At 36.1% G+C, this 22,495-nt stretch overlaps 1 protein-coding gene across 9 annotated transcripts in view; it reads left to right on the plus strand.

Annotated features, from left to right (window-relative positions):
• The window catches only part of NUBPL (NUBP iron-sulfur cluster assembly factor, mitochondrial), a 252,379-nt gene extending 230,504 nt beyond the window's left edge, over window positions 1-21,875 (plus strand). For 4 of the 9 annotated variants that reach the window (XM_027111026.1, XM_027111030.1, XM_027111025.1 and 1 more), the window contains 2 exons: window positions 6,074-6,194; window positions 18,423-21,875. In XM_027111026.1, the coding sequence (XP_026966827.1) occupies window positions 6,074-6,194; window positions 18,423-18,604 (303 nt within the window). In that variant the 3' untranslated portion in view covers window positions 18,605-21,875. Of the gene's footprint in view, window positions 1-5,058; window positions 5,089-6,073; window positions 6,195-9,962; window positions 10,046-18,422 lie in introns of those variants that run through there. The other 5 variants (XM_027111029.1, XM_027111027.1, XM_027111034.1 and 2 more) reach the window with 5 other exon arrangements.
• The last annotated feature ends 620 nt before the right edge of the window (window positions 21,876-22,495 follow it).

The raw sequence follows: 22,495 nt of genomic DNA on the forward strand, positions 1-22,495 counted from the left end.
CCTTACTAATTTTGGCAACACAAATTAAAACCACAGTGCACAGGATAGCTGGGCGCAGAGGCAGAATGAGAACAAACTGGAATGCACCTGTACCTCTGCACATTTCTGTCACCACCTCTGCCCACAGGAAACCTTTAGAGTGTAAGGCCTAAGCCTACACCTTCGCTTCCCAAATCTCATGCCACTTTACCTGTGGTGAACTTTAACCAGGAGCCATATAAGGAAGGAGATTCTAGGAAATATAGTTCCTGGTATAAACAGATTGACAATTGAAAATCCAGCATAATGAGGTACTACTCCATACTTACTAAACTTGCCAAAATGAAAAAAGCCTGATGATACCAAATGTTGATAAAGCTGTGGCATAGCTGGAGTTCTCGTTCATTTGCTAGTGGGAGTATAAATTGGTAGAATTTTATTGGAAAACGGGCGTTTTTTTAACTGAAGTTAAATATGCATAACCTAATACCCAGCAAAAAAGACATGTATTAAAACGTTCGTAGAAGCATTGTTTATAAAAATCTGGAAACAACACGGATGATCTAACAAGAGAATGCATAACTGTGATATAGTCATCATGGAATCTTAGGACTCACTGAAAATGAACTACAGATGTACATGGTTTAGCTGGATGAATCATACAGACACAGAAGAATACATTGCATTATTACATTCGTATCAAATTCAAGACAACAAAATTAATTTATGCTGTTAGAAATCTAACCACCAGGTTGTTAGTTTATACTTTTGGCAACCTGATTTGGAGAGTATACAAGGAGACTTCTAGGGTGCTGGCAATGTTTTATTGACAGCGTCATGGTAACCTGGGCCTACTTAACTTTATGATAAGTCCATTCAGTCATGCGCTTGTGATTTGTGTACTTTTTGTGTGTATTCATGATACACTTCAATGAAAAAACTTAAGGAATAGCTTGTAAACTCTAAAAAATTATTGAGATATTTTACATTCTTTTACTTATACTGAGTCTTTGATATCCAGTGTGTATTTTACACTTACAGCACATCCCAATTCAGATTAGCCACATTTCATGTGTTTAGTAGCCACCTGTGAACTAGTGGCTACCTTATTAGACATTGATGGGCTAGAACTCCATCATTTCAGAGCTCTCTGGGCTTAGGCTTTTATTTCAGTTCTTTCCTTGGAGTGTCATGTGGAAAGAATAGGGGATTGTTCTTTCCAAAGACCTCATCTTAGTTTTACTGCAACCTCTGTTTTTATAGAATATTTTCTGTTTAAAACAGATGGTTATTTTGGGGTGCAGGTTCACAAGATGACCAATAAAACATCATTTTGGTTATTTGTTCTTATTGCTTTATTGGCCACTGTTCACATGACCACCTTTTGTAAAAGCCAACATTTTATTGAAGTCTGATATACATACACAAAAGGGCATAAATTGTGAGTGTATATAGCTCAATGAATTTTTGCAAAGTGAACACACCCATTGCTTGTATTCAAGAAACAGAACATTACCAGTACCCCAGAAGCTCCTGCCTTGTGCCACCTTCTGATCACTACCCCCAAAGCAGAACCCAAATTATAACACCATAGATTAGTTTTATCTGTTTGTGAACTTAATATAAATGGAATAATAAGTATATACTTTTGTGTGGCTTCTTTTGCTTAAAATTATGTTTGACAGCTTCACTCATACTGTTGATTGTAGCTATAGTTCTCTCATTCTCATTGATGTGTAGCATTCAATTGTGTGAATATACCACAATTTATTTGTCCATTTTACTGTTGACGGACATATGTGTAGTTTTTCGTTTTTGGATAATTAGTTATGAACACTTTTGTAATGTCTTTTGGTAACTGTTCACATTTTTTGTTAATGTATAACAGAGTGGAAATACTGTGCCTTAATATAGGCATACGTCACTTTAAGTAGATAACTACCAAACAGTTTTCCAAAATGGTGTACCACTTTACACTCCACTGAAGCTATGAGTTTTAGTTGTTCCATGACCTCACCAACATTTGGTATTTGGGTTTTTTTTTGGGGGGGGTTGTTGTAGTCACAAGGACGTTTTTCTGTTCTAATCAGGTCTTAAGCATAAATGTATGGTGTCTCGTTGTGGTTCTAATTTGCATTTCCCTGATGATAATTAAAATTGAACACTTTTTCTCATGTTTGTTCGTCTTTGGGTATCTTTTTTTATGAAGTTCCTGTTAAGTCTCTTGCCCATTTCTCTGTTATATTATCTGATTTTTTTTTCCTTATTGATTTGTAGGAATTCTTTATTCTAGATAAAAGTCCTTTGTTATATATGTGTATTATAGATATCATCTTTTGCTCTATAGCTTGCCTTTTTACTCTCTTAACTATGTCTTCTGATAAGTTATTAATTTTAAAGTAGTCGAATTTAACAAAAGATTTTCATTTATGTTTAGTGCTTCTTTGTGTCCTGCTAGAAAAATCTTTGCCTGCCTCCAAGGTTATAAGTTTATTTTGCTGTTTTCTTCCAAACGTGTTTTGTTTTATCTTTCATATTAGCTCTGCAATCCATCTGTAATTAATATTTGTGTATGGTGTGAGATAGAAGGTTAAGATTCCTTATTTTCCATATGGATATCCAATTAACACTGCAGTGCTGTGTCATCTCTATTATAAATTTGTGACTTCCATGTGTGAGTCTGTTCTGGGCTCACTCTTCTGTTCCATTACAACTTTTATTTTTTAGGGAAAGTGGTATTTGTGTGGGAAGTTTTTGAGATGAAGGAATTCTAGAGTTAAGAGGAGTTACTTTGTTCAACGTAACCTAGGAAGCAGTATTAGGGCATTTATCCTTTAACTAGAAGAATATTATCAGTAATAGAGCCAAGCTTAGGTATCACAACCTCTTATTTTCAAACATACAGAGGGTTGTTTATCTCTAAATTGTTTTGATTATACATGCTAATTAATAAATGATGTTTGAAAAAATATATATAATTATAGATATAGAGATTCTATAATGTATACTGTATATAGATATATAATAAATTATATAAATATATAGATATATAATATAAATTATCTGTACCTATATATAGATTTTATAATGTATACTATATATAAATATATATTGTAAATTCTACGTATCTATATATAGTACACATTTATTACTGTGCCAATATGTTATTTTCATTATAACACACATACAAAATTGGAATTAAAAAGGAAATCGTAAGGAAGAAATAGAAATTTTAATACTTTCTTCTTACACCCCTGTGTCAGCCAATATGGGCTGGATTATGTGTACTAACAACCCTCAAATTTCAGTGGCTTAAAACAACATGAGTTTATTTCTCTCATGCTACACGTCCATTATGGTTTGGCTGTAACACTCCTCTGCATTGTTCTTACTCTGGCACCCAGGCTGATGGAGCAGCCACTTTCTGGAAGCTTGCTAGTCCCAGGGACAGAGGGAAACATAATGGGGAATTAGCACTTAAAGCTTCTGCCTAGATGTGACACATGTCACTTCAGCTCACATTTCATTGTCCAGAGCAAGTTACGTGTCCTCACCTAATTGCAAAGAAGAAAAATGCTAACCTTGTGCCCAGGAAAAAAATCCTATGCAGAGAACTGTGCAGGAGGAGACCTAGAGTATTTTAGACAGTACTAAAAACTATCACCTCTGAAATGACTAATTTCAGAGCACACAGCCCTGGATTTGTGTTTGTCTAAGAAAATAAACACACAAAGACAAGTCCTTTTAGTTTTTCCATTCCATGTTGTTTTTAAAACCCTACAGTCCTGAGAAATGAGTCTCCTACAACTATAGGCACAGTGGTCTCTCTTGCTTAAAACCCTTCAGTGGTGTCTGTACTCATACAACCCAGACACTAAACGGCCTGTAAGCCTACTTTTCAGGCCTCATCTCGCACCACTCACCCCATACCTAAACTATACTGAATTTCAGTTCCTTGAAGGAGACAGGAGACATGCTCCTACTTCTGTCTTGAGTGTGTTTCCTCCCTTTCTCCTTGTTTTTACCTGCTTTAACTGTTAGATCAGACATTTCCTGCAGGAAGTCCTCTGTGACTCCAGGGTAGATAGAGTCCTCTCTTTTCTACAGTCTCATAATACTCTGTACTTTGCTTCTAGAGAAGCTGTTCCAGTTTATAAAATACATTTTTGCACTAAGTTTTCAATCTGTTTCTCCAATTAGTGTGCAAGCTCCAAGTCTGTTTTGCTCACCACTATATGCTACACCTTGTGTTTAGCCTAGTTACTGGTATATAATAGGATGTCATTAAAGACTGAGTTTGGTTATAGTCTTATGTCTTTGACATTTATGTAGTCTATATAGAGAATGTCTGAGACATTTATACAGTCCATAGTGAACAACTTAATAGTAAGTTAATCACAAACAAACTTCAAATACACTCTTGCTCCATGCCTCTATATCTTGGGAAGTCTAAGAGATTCCAAAGAAGGAATACTTTTCCCATTCTCTCTGGACTAGAATATACCCTCACTTAAATTTTCACGTTGTGTTTCTCCTTTTCCTACTTCTAGAGTGATATTTTTACATTAAAGCTGAAAGCCTTACAATTAGGGGGTATATCACATTTAACATAAATGGCAGTAAAACTACCCAAGTAATGAGTGTATTATATAGACATAGTGAATAAAATAAACTGTGTGGTATTTAGCTAGGTTTTCCTCTAACTTTCTGAAGATGGTGCTGAATTACCAAAATACAGTGTGATTTATTTTTTGTGATACTTTGCATCAGCAAAAGGGCATATGATATTTGGAAAATGCTTACCTACATACTCATGTCCCTCACTATTTGTCTTCATTTACATGTGTTGTAGAAAACCTTAGTCTTTCCTGTTTCTCTTTTCAGAAAGAATAACAAATTTGATCACCTTCTTATTTATATGTTTCATTGTGGACTATCGGTTCTCTTCTGCATTTAAAATGCAAATGTTCTAATAGAGATATCTCCCATAATGATAATCTTATTGGTGGGATTGATAGGATGATACAGACATTGTTATCTCTAAGCCTCTGATAGTTGTTTTCCCCATTTTTATTCTAGAAGAGAACCACGGCTTCCCATCAATAAAAAGTAAGATTAAAAGGATCATGAATAAGGATTATATTTGCAGAAGCTGTCTATCTTATTCAACAAATGTTTATGAAGTATCTAGTTTGTGCCAGAAGTTGGGGAAACTCAGAAAGAGATGGACACTTTGTATATAGCTTTAAATTTTTGCTTTGAACAATAACATTTTGATAAGAGCTGAGTTTCAGTATTTTGCTGGCTGTGTCACTTTTCTCACCTATAGAAAGGAGATGATAAAAACCCATCTCATAAAGTTTTGTGAGGAGTAAGTAAGATAGTGCATATAAAGCACTTATCCCAGTGCCTGACATAGAATAAGCGCTCAGTATGTGTTAGCTGTTATTTACTGTGAGGCTTTGTCCACAGTTAGCTTCTTAACTATTTCTTTTCCTGTGCTTCTTCCTGCTATTTTTCCCATGTTGCCCTCAGAAGTGAATTTCTAAAGCGTACATCTTATTGCGTATCACTGCTGCTTTGGTACCATCTCTGTTGTCTCAAGAAGAAAGTCTCAAATACAGGAATGGCATTTGGCACCTTACCATCTGACCCTGACCTTTCTTACCAAACTAGCTTCTGCCTTGGCAGCTTACTGGGTTGCAGCCCAAAAAGGCCACACAAGTTGTAGTCCGCTGCCTTGGCTTATGCTCTTTCTTCTGCCTAGAATTCTTGCTGTAGGCCTCAACCCCTCTTCTCACACTCAACCTGAAGAAGCGATTCTCTCTGGGCAACTCAGAGGTCCCTCTCATTCTTCCCAAACGGAATTTTTTGATCCCTGTCATTTATAACTCTTTAGCATTTATCTCATTATTAGAGTTAATGACATGTGTCTTGCTCTCCCACCAGCTTGAGTTCCTTGAGAGCAGAGACCATAACTTATTCATTATTGTATCACTGGAACCTAGTAGGCATGCAGTAAAAACTTGTTGAAATAATGGATTGAAACTTGGTTTAATTTTGTTTTGATTTCAGTGTGTCTTTATTATTCTAGGTTCTGGGCCTTGTCCAAAATATGAGTGTTTTCCAGTGTCCAAAATGTAAACACAAAACTCATATTTTTGGTGCTGATGGTGCAAGGAGACTAGCACGGACCCTTGATCTTGATATTCTAGGTAAGACCACAGGATATTCTTTTGCAAAGAAAATGGCATGGTGATGAAGAGTGTCTCAGAAAAGGATGAATTGCTTTTGGCTTTGTGTTTTAAATTGTTAGTATAGCACAGTTCTGTGTGTTAACCTTTCTTTGGCTTTTTGTGATATTTCATTAGTGGAAAGCTTTTTGAATAGGGGGTTTGTTCTGCCAATTATGATAACTCTTGCTATAGATAAAAACTGCCTATAACTTGAATTTGAGAGGAGAGTTTTGTGGTTTGAGTATTGTGATTTGAAGCCCACATTTTAAATAATGATCCTCAGTTTGTTTGCTACGTTGGGAAGACAGCTCTCAGTATAAGCAGATATATATACAGAAATACCTGTTCTGTATGTTGTAGCAACCTTTGGAAGTGTCAGTTCTTGGTGTGTATAAAGAAATGCCGTCCTGATCAGTTCTGAATTTATTAGTCCTTTTGCTGTAGAAAACAGTATTTTCTGTTTTCTGTAATTTTCTTATATGTAACCTTTTTATTCTGTAATCTTTTTATGCCATGTCTATAAAATATGCCCCTTGAAATTTACACTGTCTATACAGTTCATGTTACTGAATTGAAGGATTCATTAGTGTTTTGAGAAGTAAAACCATGTGTTAAAGGAGCAAAACACAGATTTTGGATAAAACATGATTTTTAACAAATCCAAAAGCAACTTAATGGACTTTTTAGGAAACATGTTTGATATTCTACTTATGAGTTGTTGGGTTTTTTTTTCCTTAGTTAATTATTTATTTATTTATTTAATTTTTGGCTGTGTTGGGTCTTCGTTGCTGCCTGCGGGCTTTCTGTAGTTGCAGGGAGCAGGGACTACTCTTCATTGTGGTGCATGGACTTCTCATTGCGGTGGCTTTTCTTGTTGCAGAGCACGGGCTCTAGGCGCATGGGCTTCAGTAGTTGTGGTGCACAGGCTTAGCTGCTCCACGGCATGTGGGATCTTCCTGGACCAGGGTTCGAACCCATGTCCCCTGCATTGGCAGGTGGATTCTTAACCACTGTGCCACCAGGGAAGTCCCTACTTACGAGTTTCTGTTCTGAGCAAAGGCAGGTGTTAGATGCTAAATAACGGAGGCATAGAGTGAATTATTAGTTTAGGGTAGTTAACAATTAAGATCCCTTAAAGATCAAGGAGTTTCAAAACATTCTTTATTATAATTAAGTTTCTAAAATTTGATGTTAAATGTATTATTGTTTTTATGCATCTGTACTAAAGCAGCTACCACAGTACCAGGTGAATACTAATGATATATTTTGATACATTGTTATAATAGCTACTAATTATATTCTGCAACAGTTTTTCATTTAACCTAGGAAGTTCAATTTCCCAAATCTGCATAATAACATAACAGATTGACATTCACTTATATAATAAAGTAAATGTGTAATTATAATGACGTTATTGAATTATACTGACAGTATTATAATTCCCTAATTCATGAATGGGTGGTATGATTTTGTAAGTCAGTTATTTAGAATTTGAAACGTGTCTCCTAGAGAAACAGTTTCACATATGGAAGATACATTTTAACCAACAGCTCACAAGTGTAATCAGAAAATCAGAAACACTGATTACTGATCACAGAAAGTGGTTAATGCTATAGACTGCTGTATCTCAAAGTGTTATGGGAAAAATAATTTGGAGTTCTAATGTGGAGCACATCTCCTCCTTTTAATGTCATGGGACCCAGAGGGATGTCCCATGAACTGGAGCAGGGGCTCTGATGATGAAGAGGTTGGAATTGGGAATGAGGAACTGAAATCAGGGAAAGAGCTCTCACAGCCATGGCCTCCTGGATGGGTGAAACCCCCAGGACCCTTTACTGACTCTCTGGCTGCCTCTTATTTTCATCCATGGGGCTGTGTTTCAAATGATTATTTCATAAAATGGCTCTTCAGAACTTTATCCATATTCACCTACAGGGGCAGTTTGTACATAGTAGTTAAAGCTCTCAGATCATGCCACAGAAACCCCTTTAACTTATGTCACTGAAATGTGCTTCCTTCAGCCCTAACCCCTCAAAAATACTTTTCAAGGCCAGGCCGAACCTTACCCACTCTCATTACCTTTACTCCTTTTTATCCTTCTCCGTATACGATTGTTAGCCTATTACTGCTCTCACTGTGCCACTGTTTTCTAATAAGGTTTTCCTCTTTCTTGTTCTACCCTTCTGCAGATTGTGAGTCTCTGGAGGGCAGAAGTGATGTCACTAGGTGGCTATAAAACGGAGAAGGTTTTACTTTTTTTTCTTTCATTACTGTAGTAGAAATGAAAGCATTCAGTATTCTTTACTATATAATGGCAGTTCATAAATCAAGAGAAAAAACTTTGCAGGTTTCTAAGTATTTTCTGTAATATCTTCTCCTGCCTGCCCCTGTGATAGCTTCCTACAGTCTAAAGTTGATCTATAGAATAGACATCAAATTTACTGAAAAGCTGGTCTTTAAATGGTTACTGAAGTATTCATGTATTTTGTCTATTGAACTTTTAGGAAAGAGTTAAACAGTTGGTTAAGATCTCAAAATTTGCTGGTAGGAGGAGCATGAAATATCTGTTCCTCCATGTAGCTCATAATATAAATTGTAGTAGGTTTGTAATTTTGTAACACATTCTTCTGCATTATTTCTGTTGCCTGGCTGAATGAATTCTTTACATAAAACACACACATACACAAACACGTTTCAGTAACCTTTGGGTGGACTTGGAGTAGGTGTAAGAATGCTGAGTACCATGACAAGTCAACTCTTCTACTCCTTTTACTGCAATTTTTTTTTTTTTTTTTGCGGTATGCATGCCTCTCACTGTTGTGGCCTCTCCCGTTGAGGAGCACAGGCTCTGGCCGCGCAGGCTCAGCGGCCATGGCTCACGGGACTAGCCGCTCCGCGGCATGTGGGATCTTCCCAGACCGGGGCACAAACCTGTGTCCCCTTCATCGGCAGGCGGACTCTCAACCACTGTGCCACCAGGGAAGCCCTACTTCATTTTTAATCTCAGCCTTTTGAAAGGCTTCGTTTGTAATGGTGTGGTAGAAAGAGTCAATTGGATGATGGATCAGAGCATTTTTCCTCTAAATCCTACTACCTAATATATCCTCAGGGAAGACACATACCCTCTCTGACCTCAAGTCTGTATATTGGGGGTTCTTATATATTTTCTGAGAGCTCATCAAGCTCACAAGTTATATATAATGCTATATAGATTAATACATAATAAAAGAAAAATAATTCTATCTGATAAAGAGGCAGATAGTTGAAATAACAGGTCTGGCATAATTTTCAGCAGTTCTCTTAGCTCAGTCATCTGCCTCAGGAAGATTATTTTGTTGGCTTTTTTTAAACTACTTTGCCACCCCATCTTTTCCTCTTCAATTTCCTCTTATTATGTGGCAAGATATGTCTATATCAGTTATTACAGGGAGAAAAATTTACAGATGTCTTCCAGGCCATTTGTTGCTGAAAGACTTCCAGCAAAGAATAAATCAGAGGCCTTATTCCATGATTGGCTGCCACACTGCTTTCATATATACATATGTGATCATGGAACTGCCCTCAAATGGAATATTTTGCCCCTAATTTTCATTTGAAATTTGTTTTTCAGAGATTTAGCGATTTGAGAATAGTCATAACTCAGGTTGATTTGAGTCGATTTGTTTCTTTCTGCAATTCAAAGAATTAAATTCTAAAAGCCAATATACACTTTTGCGGTACTAATGGATATCTGGTGGGCTCTTTTAGGAGATATTCCCTTACATCTTAATATACGGGAAGCTTCAGATACAGGCCAGCCGATTGTGTTTTCACAGCCTGAAAGTGATGAGGTAAGTTATATTTCTAAATATGTATTTTAATTTCTTTTCACAGGATATATACTTTTTGATGTATAGAAAGAAAGTTGGGGAGATCAAGTTTGTCTATTTGGAATACATATGTTAAACAAAGATTAGTTAACATATCCAAAGTATCTTTAAGTTACTATTTTATATGGTAGACATACCAGTGCTGACTCTGAATTATCAACTGGACACGTTCACCTACAAAGAATTGTCACCCAACCAGTTTTTTCATGAAGAACACGAACAGTAAGAGCTTGTAGAGTTCTTATGTTGCTGGCTAGCAATATCTAACTGCCCGAGGTTATTATATTTCAGTATTAGAAGTTCATCTGATTGTTGGGAGAAGGAAACCTAATACAAGAAAATATTGAGTCGGATATAGGGAAACTGTATAAACCTTTAGAGATGGGATTTTCATTGCATTTATTTTAATAAATAAGATTGAGGAGGTGAGGTGGGAAAACTAGTAGTGTTTCATTAGCTAATATCATTGGAGATACAGTTGATAGATTTTCAAAGATTGCTGAAGCTTAATGCCTTTAAGCATAAATTCTTTAATTTTACTCCTTTTTAAAATAGAAATAAAATCGTCCATATATATCTCTTCTTTCCTAAGTAGCACTTGCTATTTAGGTTTGAAAGTGAGCCGTCATCTGGTACATCAGTTTTGATGTCGTTTTTGTGCTCCTTTGCCAAGCAGCCCCAATCAGTCTTCTAGTAGTTCCTTTTTTTCCCTTATGTAATGAGTATAACTTTATAGTACCATTATTTTGTCTGTCCATAACTACTACCCCTTTTATTCTAGCTTGCTTCCTGTAATCCCATGTGAACTGGAAATAAAAGAGCCAAGCTTGGTTAGAGCTGTGAATAAAGTAAGGGCAAAACTGACAGTCAGGAGTCTCAGATTGGTAAAGTAGATTCATTCTGAATTATCTCTTTTAGGTGCCCAGAGCTCCTTTCTCTTTCTTAAGGGTTGGCAGTTATGATATAGGTGATTGAGTTGCTGGGAATATGATCTCTGAGTAAACGCAATGTAGTACTTATCATTGTTTTTCTTTTCTCTGCCTTTTAGATAATAAACATTAAATTTCCTTTTCAGTCTTTTCTTAGAAATCTTTTGGATAAGCAAAAACCATAACCTTTTATTGCTTTCATAGTTGAAGTCTGGCAATCTCAACTACCATAGGTGTACTTAATGCAGTGAATGAAAAGTTGTATGAAAATTGAGGGTTTTTAAATTACACACTTTTAAATGCTTCCTGAGAACAGACAATTTAAAGACATTCTATGGTGAATACAAATAATTACCTACTAGTTTAATTCAATTATGAACTTACGTTTTTAAATATTTTCCCACCTGTCCATTATTGCTTGTTTTCTTTGAGATTCTCCAAAAGCAAGAAACATTTCAAAAAGTTAAAGGAATGTAATATAACAGAGAACATATAGCAACCATCAAAAGGTAATATGATTTAAAACTCTAAACAACAATGTTTGTAGAGTTTGTTGGAGTTACATGTTTTTAAAATCTCATTTACATTTACGTAAACATTAGACCTATTATTTTACTGTTGCTGGGTGACATTTATGGGAATGTGAGCAAGCTGCCTCTTTGGGGTTTAAGTTAGATTTGATTTGGTGAGGTCTCTGCTAAAGTAGTGAGAATTTCATGCACTACATTGTCAGCCTTACATGTGAAGACTTCTGCCTTATATATGAAGACTTCTGAGCAATTTTAAGATTTAGACATGTCCGTGAAAAGGAAAAAAAATGGAGCCTTGTATTTAATTTGTTTCCATGGAAGTTATTGCTTCCTACTCTTAGATTGCAGACATTCATTATTATTAACCACCTTCCTAATAATAATAGCAGTTAGAGTATGCTAGACACTGTTAGACATTTATATACTTTCTATGCTCACAAGAACTTAATGTAATATATAAATAGTCTGCATTTTGCAGATGAGGAAACCGAGGCTCATAGAAGCTAAATAGGTGTCCCAAGGTCACAGAACTAATAAATGGCAAGATGTGATTAAAAGGCAAGTCTGTTCCTTCCAAATATTGTCCTCTTTCCGTTGTATCACATTCTACTAATAGCTATGATTTCCTCAATTCCTTCTAAGAAGTGAGTACAGTACTTGAGTGTATTAAATACAATATATTATTTGATTCTCATAGCACCTTTGTGAGATATGTATGATAATCTCCATTTTTCAGATGAAGAAGCGAGATTCATTTATAGTAAGGAATTTGTCTAAGGTAGTACTAGAGGCTATTTCCACACTCAGCTCTGAAACCATAGCCCATGGATCCTCTTCCTGGTGCAGTATCTGCTTCCCTTCCTAATTAATTGCAAGATTACTTCAGTGTCTCTCTATTGTGTATATGTAGGCTAGCTTTCAGTTCACCTCCTTTTCATATCACAGAGATCTAGAGAAGAGGGTGGGCACACTCTGCCCCTCAGGTCCCACTGGTGTGCACAACCACAGGGCATAATACAGAGAGGATCCTAACCTGGGTCTGAGAATCCCATGAAGTTATATCCAGAATGTATGAGTGTGCATTTTTCTGAGGAACTGAACAAGGGCTTTATTAGATTCTCAAAGAGGTCTCTGCATGAAAGGAAAAGCATTAATCTGTATTAGCTTGGGGTTTCATTAAGAAGAATGCCACTTTCTAAGTGTGACCTTAGGCAAGTTCCCTCATGTCTCTGAACCTTTCTCTCCATCTGTAAATTGTTATCATAATGAGAAGGATTAAATGAGATGATAATGTGAAAATACTTTGAAAAATGCCAAGTAGAATACAACTATGAGTATTTATGTCTTCTGAAATGTTCTGTATAAGATGCTATAGCAATAAATGTCTTTCTTCTGCCCTTTATCAAAGGATTGAGTCCATTTTTGCCCTTCCCCTTACGTAGCTTCAAATAAATGTCACTCTTTGGTGGCATCTAAAAATCAGAGCAGAATTTGACTCATGAGATATGGGTAGAGTTCTCAGCTTCAGCATTAAAGATATTGTCCTAGATATTAGGAAGCTGTTGCTGAGTCCTGGAATCAGGATCCTTCTGGTTATTCTTATGGTGAATCTTACCTCCTGATAATCCCCTTCCCTTTTGCTCTATGAACTTAAATGGAAATACGCTCTCAGAAGCTGGTCACAGCCCTCTGAACAAATTCTACCATATGCATGGAAGCTTAGTGCCCATTCTACCTGCATGTCTTCATTTAAAGAATGAAGGAAGTGTTTACTTGCCAACGTGATAAACTTCTGCAAAAGTTAATGGGACGGAATATGCAAAATTATTTGTTAATAGTTAGCCCCTTAGATTGATACTTTTTATTGTTTGCTTTTAGGGGTTTACTACAGGCAAATTTATTAACAAGTAAAAGTTTCATCTTTAGCTTTTTGTCTTCTTTCTAATTCTACCTTCTCTTCTCCATCTTCCATCACTCCCTCCTCTCAGCACCAGGTTCCAGGGCTCTCATTCTCTGCCCATAAAATCTTTGAAAATTAGGCATTAGGGATTTAACTCTCCCAGTAATATTTAACTTTCAGAAGAGACAAACACTAAGAGCACAGTGATTAATCGAAAGGTATGAAATGTGCTGACTTTGAGGCATCATTGGAAAAGTTGGGAAGGGTTACAGTACCAATTAAAAAGCTCCATCAGGGCTTCCCTGGAAGCCTGGAGCAGACAAATAAGATCCAGCTGTATTATCTGTGTCTCTAGGTGGCCCAATGAAAGATCTTGAATAGGAGAGGAGGGTTAGTTCATGTAGAATTGAGTTGTTGAGAAAGAGAGTATTAATAGTCTGAGAAATCTAAATCATATTTTTTACATATGACATGTATATGTTTGCTTTTCCTAGTTGTGGATTAAACAGAAGGAAGGGATTTAATTTACTTATTCCTCAGGCAGAAAAAGTGTCCAAAAGGATATGTTAATATGAGCTCTTCAATGAGATTGTAAATTACTTGAGGACATAATAGTAATAATAGTAGCCACTAGTATTTATTATTTGCTTCTTATATTCCAGTACTTCACATAGTTTATTCTTACTTAATATGCCCCCAAGCCCTTTGAGGTACATACTATTATTATAACCATTTTACACATATGGGAACTGAGCCTAGAAGGGTTAATTAACTTGCCCAGGGCCAGTGTTAATAAGTAATGGAACCAGGATTTTAAACCATACCTGTCTGATCTCAAGGCCCCACCTCTTCACCAGTGAGCACTTCTGCCTCCCTTTTTTATTGTTACCTCCCACAGATTTCCCGAAACAATGCTTTGCACACAATAAGAACCAAAAAGTATTTGTTGAAATGATATTGCACTGGTTGAAAAAATTCAATCTCAACAGTTTTGTGGAAATTGAAACTGTTAAACTAAGCACTTTTAGTGGTTTCTCAGCAAATAAAAATCTAACCGTTGCTTTGAGTGTGATATATTGAAAGTTTAAGCTTAGAGATAGTCCGTTAAAAAGCAAAGGTTAAATGTAGCAAAGTTGATTATTATGGAATCATTCAGTATTTTGTGCAGTCAGATAGGTTTATGTCTCTAATTTAACATAAGTTAGAACTAAGATTATAGAATGATATGGCCTCAGCTTGCCTTAGTGAGCTTTAAATTTTCATTGTAAAATATTAGGCTTTAAAAACCTAGAAAAGCTACTGGGAGATAAAAGGTATTTATAAAGATGCATGTGTTAGCATACAGTATTTGTTTTTCTCTTTCTGACTTACTTCACTCTGTATGACAGACTCTAGGTCCATCCACCTCACTACAAATAACTCAATTTCATTTCTTTTTATGGCCAAGTAATATTCCATTGTATATATGTGCCACATCTTCTTTATCCATTCATCTGTCGATGGTCACTTAGGTTGCTTCCATGTCCTTGCTATTGTAAATAGAGCTGCAATGAACACTGTGGTACATGACTCATTTTGAATTGTGGTTTTCTCAGGGTATATGCCCAGTAGTGGGATTGCTGGATCATATGGTAGTTCTATTTTTAGTTTTTTAAGGAACCTCCATACTGTTCTCCATAGTGGCTGTATCAATTTACATTCCCACCAACAGCGCAGGAGGGTTCCCTTTTTTCCATACCCTCTCCAGCATTTATTCCTTGTAGGTTCTGATGAACCTAGGGGCAGGACAGGAATAAAGATGCAGACATACAGAATGCACTTGAGGACACGGAGAAGGGGAAGGCTGGGACGAAGTGAGAGAGTAGCATTGACATATATACACTACCAAATGTAAAACAGATAGCTAGTGGGAAGCAGCCACATAGCAGAGAGATCAGCTCGGTGCTTTGTGACCACCTAGAGGGGTGGGATAGGGAGGGTGGGAGGGAGACGCAAGAGGGAGGGGATATGGGGATATATGTATAGCTGATTCACTTTGTTATACAGCAGAAACTAACACACCATTGTAAAGCAATTATACTCCAATAAAGATGATTTTAAAAAAAAGATGCATGGCTGAAAATCAGCACTTTTAGATTTAAGAGAAATATTTCTTTATAAAGTATATGTTATTTCCATTTTTAAACAAAGTCTTTTGTTGTTAACTATAGCAGAGACTGAAACCATTTTTAGATAGAGCATTATGATTAGAATTACTTGTAGTTTGGATTTACTGTTTAATATGTAATGTGGTAGAAGGAGCTGGGCTTTGGAGTCAGGTGGACCCACGTGTGAATGTTCTCCAGCCTGCTGACTTTGTGACTTTGAGCAGACAACTCCAAGTTCTTCATCCACATTGAACCAATAGTGTTTATTTTACATAAGTGAGATTACTTATGAGATTACATAAATGAGATTACCTATACTAGTACTTGGTATAGTATGTACTCAGTAAAAACGTATAAGGCCTTATTCATGTTTTGAGAACTATTCTTTAAAAAAAAAAAAAAAGGACGCAAATGAAATTTTAACAGTTTCCTGGTAAAATAAAGTATAATTCAACTATTAGGGATTGAACATAGTTGTTGTTGTTTTTTTCAGTGATCTGACATAGGTATTGTTTATTGACATAGGTGTTGAGTTACAGAGGTGTGTTCAGTGTGTACAGTTTCACTGATCTGTGCACTTAGGACCAGTGCATGTATTTAAAAAAAATTTTTAAATATGTATCACCAATGAAAAAGTAGCATTTGAAAGTAGATTTATGTGTAATGTCCTTACACTGTCAAGGTAGATCTTAAAGGTACTAAATAGAATTACTCTCTGATTAGTTTTTAAATTATACTGATGTTTCTAGGTTAAAAACTGACAAATATTAAATATACAACTTCCAAAGAAAAGGGGTCAAGTTTATACTTATTTTTAAAAGTTAGTAGGAAATAAATTAGCATAGCTTGAATAAGAAATTAAACCAGGTCTTTTGGAGAGACCACAAAAGCTTGATAAATACAAACCCAAATATATCAATTATTAATATTATAAATAACCAATTGCTCCTTTTAAAGTCAAACATTTCTGACTATAATCATTGGATTTTTTTTCAAGAAGTAGAGCCAAAATATAAGATTTAAAGTAGTAACATGAAACATATATTTTATGTTTCAACAAGGAAACAAGTAGCATAGCAATATACATACAGACAACGTACACTTAAAGGTTTGTCATTATTGTAATTAGTATCACTTAAAATTTTCATAATGAACAATTTTCCAACATGTTGATTGAGAGATAACAGACATGACTGGCTTTTTTCACCACCCCCCAGGGGGGAAATGTAAGTAACCTTTTTTTTTTTTTAAGGTATATATGTATCTATTCTTTTTCAAATTCTTTTCAGAATATTGAGCAGCATTCCCTGTGCTATACAATAGCTCCTTGTTTATATGTATATGTATATATACATATGTATCCACAGATACAGGTACATATACACACACACAAATATGTGTGTGTGTATATGCATTTTTTGTTCTTTCTTTATGATCTTAATATGTGGCAAATATTTAAGTTTGTGGTGTGAGTTACAAATATGGGTTTCTCTTTGTGGCACAAGATTTAATATATATATATATTATATCAAAATTATTTTGTTTTTCAAATTGCTGATTTCTTAATACATTGTATCAACTTCATAATGTAAATACAGAGAGGTCTATATTAAAATATTTCCCCCAATGGAGGAAATATTTACTTTCAAGCATAGTTTTAAAAAATCAAGATGTGTGAAACACAGTTAAACGCTTCATCAGGTCAGGGTGAAGAAGACTCAAACAGTCCTTTTACCATGCGGAGTCAGGGAGCTGGTCAGACTGGGTTTAGAGCCCAGCTCATCTCACACTAGCTGTGATGCTGTGGACAAGACTCTTCACCTTTCACGGTCTTGGTTTTCTTGTCTATAAAGTGGGAATCGTGACAGAATTTACCCCTTAGGGTAACTTGAGGATAGATGAAATAATACTTGGCAGATATTAAGTACTCAAGTAAAATTTAGCTCTTACCATTACTTCCAGTAGTAGCAGTAGTAGTACCAGTAGTATTAGCAGCGGCGGCGGCGGCAGCAGCAGTAGTAGTAGTAGAAGTAGAAGTAGTATGTATACAACGGTAAACATATAAATGTATAAATTTCTGGTTCTAGAAAATCTTACTATTGTCTTACAGTTACTTTTTATAGATAAGATAGGAGAAATAAGTAGTATTTACATTTCAATTGTTTAAAACTTTAAAATGCAAATGCCATAACCATTGTTCTAACTGGACTGTGCAGGCATTAGGTTAGTTGTGGCCCACTTAGCACCTGGGAGCTGCTTTTCGTGTTCTGTTGTACTGGGGTGCCAGAGATGAAGAGTGTGACAACTGATTCCAGGAATTCTTGCGTGGTACTTAAATCTCACCAAATGGAGGAGCCTAGGGGTGCTTGGTGCTGGTATTAGACACCATTGTCAGAGAGAATAAAGAAAATGCTTTCTGAAGATAAACATAGGGTGGTAATAGATAGCCTTTTCAAAAATGACTAATAGCCCTTATGCCAAAGAAGTTTGGCAGTATCTAACTCAAGATATCAATTTGTCAGAAGAGGAAGGTGTAAGTTTTCTGCAGCTAGACTGGGTTGCTAGTTTGCTGACACAGGAGTTAGAGTTTGAAAAACAGTAATTGCTGCTACTAAATATTTTTTTTGGAAAGTCCCCTTCCAAATAATCTAAACCCCTTTCTCCCCTGCCCTACATGCAATGTTCATAGCAGTATCTTCTAACTATTGAGTTTCCTCATCTAATTCAGCCTTTCTACTATTCAATTCAGTAGACAGCTATGGCAAACAGTTTGTGAGTCATTTGATGTCTACTAGGGAGAAATATAGAACAAACAAATCTGTTCTTTTCCAGGCCAAAGCCTACCTGAGGATTGCTACCGAAGTGGTAAGAAGATTGCCACCACCTCCAGAGTGATTCCCCAAGTGTCTTGGAAATCCGCCTGGTGCTTGACAGTAAGACCTTTGGAAATCAGCAGTGTGGTGGTGAAATCTACAGAAATAATAGCAATCATAGTTGTTTTCTTGTATTTCTAAAGAAATAATGTCTTATCTTCAAATTTGATTTGCTAAACAATGACTTAACAAAGTTTTTACATACCGATGCTTACTGCTACATTTAGGAATTGTTTTGCAAGCTGTTGTGTACCAGCTTCACAGAACTGCATTTTATTTTATTGAACTACCCCTTAAGGAATCACGAGTTTATATTACAAGCCCAACCTTCAGTTCAGGAGAGAACTGTGCTCTTTTTGCAAGACTACAGAGTTAAAGAATTTACTGAATGTGAGTATGGATGTTAAGTGTGACATCTCTCCATCAGGCAGTTTGGTCTGGGTTTGAATCCTGCCTCTAGTACTATCTTGGACACATTCTTGTTCCAGATAAACCTCTACTTGTTCATCTGGACTAGACTCTCCCCTAGACTTAATAAATCTCAATCTCCAGGGGTGGAGTCTGGACATGTGTGTTTTTAACAAGATCATAATGATTCTGATTATGATGGCAATACTAGTAATAATAACTAACATTTATCACGTGTTTTCTCGTGTCCTTATAGTTAATCTTTCATTCATATGAGTGGGGTACTGTTGTTATTTCCACTTTACAGATGGGGAAACTGAGATATGGGAAAGTTAACTGTCTTCCTGAAGGTTACTGTCTAGCAAGTGGAGGTTTGAACTTGGGCAGTTGGATACTGGATCCTTCCTTTTGTACACCAAAGAGCATTTGTTTATTTCAAAAGAGGAATAAGATTATAGTATTCAGAATTTCCTCAAACTTATTTGACCATGAACTCTCCCAACCTCCCCTTTAGGAGCATTTCTTGGAGTTCATATTTCAAAGAATATACCTCGAAAAGCATCTTGTCTGATTGAAGCTGAGAGAGAGAGAGAGAGAGAGAGAGAGAGAGAGTGAGAGTGCCAGTCAAGGGTTCCCAAGGTTATAAAGCTGCAAGTACTGATAAGAGTCATTAGTTAATCCTTACTTACAAGGAGGTGGTCTGTGACCTTTGGCAAATGCCTGAGTTCCTTTGCTCTGTAGTTAAGCAGCCAGAAAATTAGGTAAAGAGTTACATGTCATTATAAACATGTTTTTGCACACTTATGCTCACATATAAAACTGTGCATGGATGTTTATAGCAGCTTTATTTGTAATAGCCAAAACAACCCAGAGTTTTCCAATGGGTGAATGGTTAGAAAAATTGTGGTATATCCATACCATGGAATACTACTCAGCGATTAAAAAAAAGAACAAACTATGGATACATGCAACAACCTGAATAAATTCCAGATAATTAGGCTGAATGAAAAAGCTAATCCGAAAAGGTTTTGTACCATATGATTCAATTTATAAAACATTCTTGAAATGATAAAATTATAGAAATGGAGAGCAGATTAGTGGTTTCCAGGGGTTAAGGAGGGGATTGGTGATGGGGGAGGAAATTGTATTTGTGGCTATACAAAGGCGACATCAGAAATCCTTGTGAGGATGGAAATGCTCTGTATCATGACCGTACGGATGTCAGTATCTTGGTTGTGAAATTGTGCAACAGCTTTGCAAGATGTTACCATTGGAGGAAATTGGGTAAAGGGCACAATGGAATCTCTCTGTATCATTTCTTACAGCTGCATGTGAAGCTACAATTATCTCAGAATAAAAATAAGAGTATAATTTTAAAAAGCAAACTTGCACTGCTGTGTCTGAACTGAAATCTCCTGGACCAAATTATCCATGCTAATTAAAATCATGAATAAAAGTATTTGTGGACACACAGTAATCATCATTCATCACTCTGAAAAGGAAGTAACTTTAAGTTGTAGATATGTATTTGTATTTTATTGTCTTTTTGGAAGAAGGCCAATGTAGATAATCATTGAGTATTTCTAAATACGAAAAAGCAAGTAACTGAACCAAGCTTGACTTTACCTGGAAAAAGAATAATTTAAATAAGCTCCAGAGGTGCTTAAAGTCGTGTACCAGAATTTAATACATCTCATGGAGAAACGGGAAAGATAGATTTCACTCGTAAATATACAACTTAGAGAAGATTCACATATATAATCACCTGCTCCCTTCTCCCTCACTTACTAGTCTCTGCAGATGCTTCCAGGAAAGCCACTGAAAAAAATTGTGGTTGGGGTTTATACCCAGGTTTAAAAGTGGAGGAGGGGAAAGTAGGTTTAAGAGCAAGAATGAAGCTTATTCTAAAGTTTTTGCCCCTGGTAACCTTTGCTAAGCTTCAGAGAGCTGACTTCAGATAGACTATCAAGCATAGCTAGTCTGCCTGTTGCTAGGGGTAATATTTATTTCCTCATTCTTCACATTTCCACAGAGTGTAGAGAATTTCCATTCCCCTGTCCAGGAGGGAAAGGCAAGCTCCCCCACTCACTCCATCCTGGGGAAAGAGGAGTGACTCATGGGCAAATTTCTTTGTATCTGTGTTTCTTTGATTTCAGCCAGATCCTGAGCTTTCTGAGGTAGGCTACAGGAAAGCCTGAAGCTGTCCGCCTCTGCCTTGGACTTGGGTAATAAGCAAGTCCATCTAATTTAGAGGTAGGGTATTTGGTAGCCCACTGTGGTCACATACCCTCTAATCCAGCTTTTTGTCAGTAATAAAGCTCATTTTTGTTTGAACCATTATCTGGATTCTGTGTCTCTCAGTTCCAAACAGGGGAGGAATCCCCCCAACCAGACTCCAAGGAAACACAAAATACCTTTCTAGAATCCTATAAAGTTAGAACTGAAGAATATATTTCAGATAAGTCCACCACTCTATTTGAAGCACCTCTAGTAAAAAATAAGTTCATTAATGGCCACAAGTTTTTTCTGGGGGGGGAGGAGGGAGAGTGAAGGGAGGTTATTATGATGTATACTACATATGCAGTAAAGCACAGAAGACATAAATATACAGGTCAATTAATTATCTACAAAGCGAACACCCATGTAACTACCACCTAGGTTAGGGAGGAGACCACAACAAGCATCCCCAAAGCCCCAGTGTTTTCCTTCACAATCACTATCCTCTTCTTCCCTTACAAAGTTAACAACAAACTGATGTTTTAGCACCTAAGTCTGTACCCTTAAACATTATAGTTTTGCCTGTTTTTTTGAAATTTATATTAAATGGAACTATACAGTATTTTGCTCTATATTAACTGCTTTTATTTTGCTCTATACTGACTGCTTTTCTTCTGTATTATATTTCTGAGATGCATGTCTATTGTTGCATATAGCTGCGCTTTATTCATATCCTTTGCTGTAGAGAATCCCATTGTTTGAATAAACAACTTACCATTCCACTGTCTAAATGGATATTTGCATTGATTCCAGTGTTTTACTATTACAAATAATGCTGCTCTGAACATTCTTGTATATATTTTCTTGGTGTTCATGTGCTTGAATTTCTGTTGAGTTATTTCTGGGAGTGGAATTACTGGTAGTTGTTTAGTGGTATCTCATTGTGGTTTTAACTTGCATTTCCCTGATTACAAATGAAGTTGAGCACCTTTACATACAGTTATTGGTTAGTTAAATATCTTCTTGTGTGCAGTACCATTCAAATTTCTTGCCCATTTTTCTAATGTGTTGTTGGAGCATGTATATATTCTTATATTGTTGATATGAATCCTTGTCAGTTCTATGTGTTGCAGATATCTTTCCCCCTCTATGACTTGCCTTTCACTCTCTTAATGGTATCTTTTGATAAACAAAGTATCTTAATCTTAGTGTATTCAAATTTATCATTATTTTCCTTTATGATTGTTGATTTTTTTATATATAACTCAAAGTCATGAAGATATTACCCTATATTAACTTGTAGAAGCAATTGAGTTGTTTTGCCTTTTACGTTTTGTTCTACTGTCCGTGTGGAATTGGCCTGTTGGTTATTAGGTAAGGTGGGTGTAAGTTTCTCACCAGGTGGAC

Source organism: Aethalodelphis obliquidens, unplaced genomic scaffold, assembly GCF_003676395.1.
Source record: "Aethalodelphis obliquidens isolate GAN/ISIS:26980383/991018 unplaced genomic scaffold, ASM367639v1 scaffold10, whole genome shotgun sequence".
Lineage (NCBI taxonomy): Eukaryota > Metazoa > Chordata > Mammalia > Artiodactyla > Delphinidae > Aethalodelphis > Aethalodelphis obliquidens.